Source organism: Pieris brassicae, chromosome 2, assembly GCF_905147105.1.
Source record: "Pieris brassicae chromosome 2, ilPieBrab1.1, whole genome shotgun sequence".
In the NCBI taxonomy this organism is placed as follows: Eukaryota; Metazoa; Arthropoda; class Insecta; order Lepidoptera; family Pieridae; genus Pieris; species Pieris brassicae.
The window spans coordinates 1,082,075-1,086,976 of record NC_059666.1 but is presented as its reverse complement, the minus strand read 5'-3'; the positions used below and the strand labels follow the sequence as shown (position 1 = coordinate 1,086,976).

The window sequence follows — 4,902 nt, the reverse complement described above, 5'->3', positions numbered from 1 at the left end:
TACTAACCCCTGGGTTGAGTGTCGTACGCTGAAACTAAGTCAGCATTGCTCTTTACAAACATACATACACTTAAATTTGTATATAGAAATATATTTTTTTCAGGGACCTTACAGAGTATAGGTTCCTCCCACTAGCTCCATCTCTCTCTATCTTGAGCATTATTGTACCAGTCTCCTACCCAACTTCTTTAAACTCTTCTCGACCTTTGTTTAACTTTCCTTGAAAATGGAGTTTGCATGGGTGGTTCTGTTCTGACGGCTGTCACAAAGTTATTTTATGGAAATCATTCAAATAGAACCTGTAAGTGGGGATTTTGTAAACAAAATACTTTAATTCCCGAAGATAAAGCGAAACTCAATCTCAATAAATTCTTATAATTCCTTCTAGATGGATGTTTTAAATAAATAAAAGATATTAATTAATTTATAACAAACGTTTAATATAACAAATCAATTACACAATAATCAACAATAAAAAAAACAACAACAAACAGATCGACACACAAAATAAATATCACATTTGTATACAGGCGAGATTCCGCGTTATTTACAAATCCGGTAAAAACCGGTTTAGACCAACCTCCTAATACTGCTTTGGACTCTGTAATCTAAGATTTTTAAGGAAATTGGAAAACAAGATTTCCTTAAACAATAGAAAAGCTGTATTGGATACAATGAAAGTTTCGCAACAAAATTCAGAGTCGTTCATCAAGACTTAACTGTTACTTAAGTCATCTAGTCTAATCTTAAATGACCATTGTTTTAATTGGAACATATAAATCAGCTATTGCCCCATAGATATATAAGTATTAAATTATCATTATATTTTTTTTGACGACTCTGATAACAGGCTGTTCGAAGAAGGGTTAATGTTTTCCTCCCTTATGATGGTAGATATGTTTGTACACAGGCACGTGGACTGGGTAGGGTTTGGGGATGGGTACCTCAACCTTCTTCTCAACTTCCACGGGGTAGGGTTTCTCCACTTCATAGGGGACTGGTTTCTCCACGGTGTATGGGACTGGCTTTTCCACTATCTGAGGGACAACCTGAAAAACATTTTCATGTTTTATTCAAAGTGACACCAGACCATTGTGTCGAGAGTACAACTATTGCAGACAACTTTGAGCTCTAACAACATTTTTCTGTTGTGCAGGTGTGGCGTGTCTTTCCGCCACGATGCGCAAGAGAGCTGTATCTCTAGTAAGATGCGTGCGCGGAAACCCTAAAAGCATGCTGGCGGTAATAGCGGAGAGGCTGAATTATGCAATGGACTTCATGTAGACTTTTTAATTTTGTGATTCTATATACTCTAAGATTATATTTAGAACAAAATTATGATGGATTGTCTGCTTGAATATTTTTTTAATGTAAGAGACTTCGGGAGTTAATGATAACGTTATAATAGTGCAAATTGAAATGGAAAAGTTAAGCGTAAATAGTTCTGCGATTTTGATATTGTCCGCAATGCCAACAATGCAAGTTGTCACAATAATTGGCGCTGGATCTGACAAAAAATGAACAATGGAGTGATATAATCGGATGTCGTGTTGAAATGTGGATAAGTTTCACTTTCAACTAATGAGAAAAATTTTCATTGTCATTACAAAAGGTTGCTTCAATAGGTTTGTAAATGAAAATGCGTACGAAATAGTCCTTTGGAGGACTTCAAATAGATCTAAGAGGAAATGTCTAAAGATTTTGATAAGACTTTGATATGATATATATTGATCTTTTTGGCGGGTTACCAGGCTCTTGGCATCAGAGTAGTATGCCTAGTACTTGAGTCATGTACACAAGATCCTATAATTTAATAATGACTTCCTCTTGATGTGTCTCTCCTCTTGTATGCTAACTGACCTTGTAAACCGGTACATGAATTGGTTGTTCAACAGTCACGTGAACAGGATAGGGTTGTGGTATCGGGATCTTCACATACTGTGGAACTGATACTGCCACTGGGTGAGGGATTGGTACCCCTATCTTCTTAATAACAGTTACGTGGTATGGTTTCGTGTGTTCTGTGTGCGAGTGGCCTTCCGGTTCCCAGCCTTCTGATGGTCGAGCTGTAGCGACCGACGCCAGTAGAAAAACGGCTGTTATTTTCTGTAATAAATGAGTATGGTTTCCATAACCAGGAAATAAACTAGACTTATGATAGGCTCGAAATGATTTATTTTACGATTTTTGATAAATTCATTTTATATAGAGATTGGTTTGGTACACCTGGGTCCTCTTTTTGCGATCCTTTTTTTATATAAAAGGGAAAAACGAGCAAACGGGACGCCCAAAGGGCAGTCATCGCAGCTCATAGACACCGTTAGTGGGTGCGTTCCGGCCTATTTGGCGTGGACGGTGCAAGAAGTGGGGGCTCGATTTGGACAAAGGATTCGTGTTTCCTTTACGTAACAATGCATACATTTCTCGAAAAGTAAACAGTCTTAACAAGGAAGTTATCATGATAAGGTACGGACATTCATTAAACACACTTCCTGAACAAATATTTCAAACTTTCCGACATCAAGTAGCCTTAAGATAAATAAGAGGAAATGCTTGAGATTACATCACGATTACTCAGTGCGGAAGTGATCATTAACAGGAATCCTTTCACTCACATTGCAGAATCTTATTTTTTTATTAAATTACAAAAAATAGCAAAACTGGCTACTTTGGTTCCCTGTTTTATCACGTTAGCGTGTAGGTGATTAGTCTTATACATCCAGCGATTCAATTAATATTTTACCTCAAACCCAATACTACGGATATTAATGACAAGATTTTGAAAACAATTTAGATTTTTCGTTAATTTTATAAAGTGAAGATTTCGTCTTTTACATAAAGTGAAATTTATAAGTAAAAAGGCAGACAAAAGCTCTATGATACATTTATAAAGAGTAGTTTCTATTTTTTTAAAACTTGAGAACATATCTAAAATGCATAATAATCTTTGTTACGTTAATATCATACAGCACGTTTATAACTCTAATTAAAAATTTAAATCAGTCATAGAATTTTTATTGGCAACATTATATTTTTATAATTTATTCCACCTCATTAGTCATGAATTCAAAATTAGAATTTGTTATTACGGAATAGGCCATGTTTTGACTTTTTAATTTTGACACGTGTCATTTTATGATGTAATTAAACCTTTTTCGTTTTATAAACTTCTTTGTGAAACAAAAAAGTTTTTATATAAAATTATATGTTACATATTAAAATTACACAATTTAAAACTACGTTATATTAAATAAGACGTCTTTCAGTGGTTCTTTATGGATAAAAGCGTTCTAATTACGTCATAAGAACGTCGGAATTCGGAAGTGACATAACACAGATAAAAAATTGCTCGACTTACGTAAGCGATCATGTTGATGCACTTGGTTGAATTCACAGTAATGACTGATGCTGTTTACTCTCCCCGCGAACATTTATAGTTGGTGAAATGTATTCCTTTCTAGTGATAGGATACTCTCACTATCGGTTACTGCGGCAACACTAAACGATACTTAATAAATATAGCCATACATTACTGGTTTCGTTTTTCAGTGGCATATAACTAGCGTAGTTGGTAAGCAGTGTATGACATATTAATTTTTGCGGTTAATATACTGTATGTGTGGCACAGCCACAATAATAGGGACTTTGTTTTTTTGGTTATGTGTGTTTTTAATAGACTGAACTTTCAAATTTTAGCTCTGTTAGACTTCGCAAGATTGTATGATTTTAACTGGACATGGTGAAGATAAAATACTCGTTAATTTAATTGACATAATCTTAATATAAGAAAGTGGTTGCTTGAAGTTTAAAGTTATAATTAATTATCCAAGGGTTCAAAAAAAACTTACATGTTGATCTATATAGTCAAAAACTAAAAGGCCTTAGCGTAGAAATAGTGGTTGACTGCTTACAAATAAATTATATTTAAAAAAATGAACCGACCGATAAACAAACATTTATTCTATGTAAAACACAATTTTTATGCAATTCCATGTAGGTCAAACTGATGACCTCCTTTTTTGTAGTCGGTTAAATCACTGTGTCGACATTATGATATTGAGAACGAATTCTTGAAGAAAACTTTGACTAAGTTAATTATTTCATATGAATTATTTTTTTTTCTGTCATTATTCAGATTCTTTTAAATAATCTAATCTAATAGATTTGCAAATTTCTTTTAGAAGTATTAATATATTTTTTGAGAATTCATATATATATTTTTTAATATTATGGCAGAATTCATATTTGTCCCGATAGAGAAGGCATCTACGCGGATGCGGAAGTTACACGTTAAACCGGAAGTGATTGACCCAGCTCTCTGACAAGTTGGTGGTGGGATACGTCCCCTCGTATTTTCAGTGGAGTGGACAAAAATAAACCTAATTATTACAGAACAAACACGTAGCGATGTAGTGTAGTGTGTGATTTCCCAGTTAATTATAATAATTTAAATAATAAAACAAATTCAAGTAATTAATGCAGTACGGTAATATAATATTTACAATATTCTACGTATTCCATAGATTTTCCACATCCAAATTCCACATTTATGCTGAAGTTGCTGAGCGTTTTGTGCAGTTGAAAGTTTTGTTATATTTAATTGTTTCTGAATTAATTTAGTATAATCTAGCCAATTTATATATTATACGTTATCTCAAGATTATATTAAATTTATAATTTAAACTAAAAAATATTTCTGTCATTGCCCGCGTGGCTTAGTGGTAAACACATCCTTGTTCCAGGGTTCTATTCAGGAGACAGAGTAATTGTTACGAGTCACGAGTTGATTAGCATTAAAAACATACATGATAATGTCTGATTACCAGATTTTTAGACCTTCATGCTATTATTAATGTTATTTGAGCCATGAGTAGCGAGCAGTGATGGCTTAGTGCCTTCAGC

At 33.8% G+C, this 4,902-nt stretch overlaps 1 protein-coding gene across 1 annotated transcript; it reads right to left on the bottom strand.

The window, feature by feature from the left end:
- Positions 1-499: 499 nt before the first annotated feature.
- On the bottom strand, positions 500-3,389 carry LOC123720340 (proline-rich protein 4-like). The gene is made up of 3 exons (XM_045676902.1): positions 3,359-3,389; positions 1,861-2,106; positions 500-1,049 (listed from the first exon to the last, which is right to left on the bottom strand). The coding sequence occupies exons 1-3, from the start codon at positions 3,368-3,370 to the stop codon at positions 867-869; spliced, it is 441 nt and encodes a 146-aa protein (XP_045532858.1). The 5' UTR covers positions 3,371-3,389; the 3' UTR covers positions 500-866.
- Between the last annotated feature and the right edge of the window lie 1,513 nt (positions 3,390-4,902).

What these genes read in the sequence shown, in the direction of transcription:
- LOC123720340 (XM_045676902.1), bottom strand. An exon ending in TTCATGTACCGGTTTACAAG is followed by an intron (nt 1,050 to 1,860) that starts GTCAGTTAGCAT and finishes AATGTTTTTCAG; the next exon opens with GTTGTCCCTCAGATAGTGGA.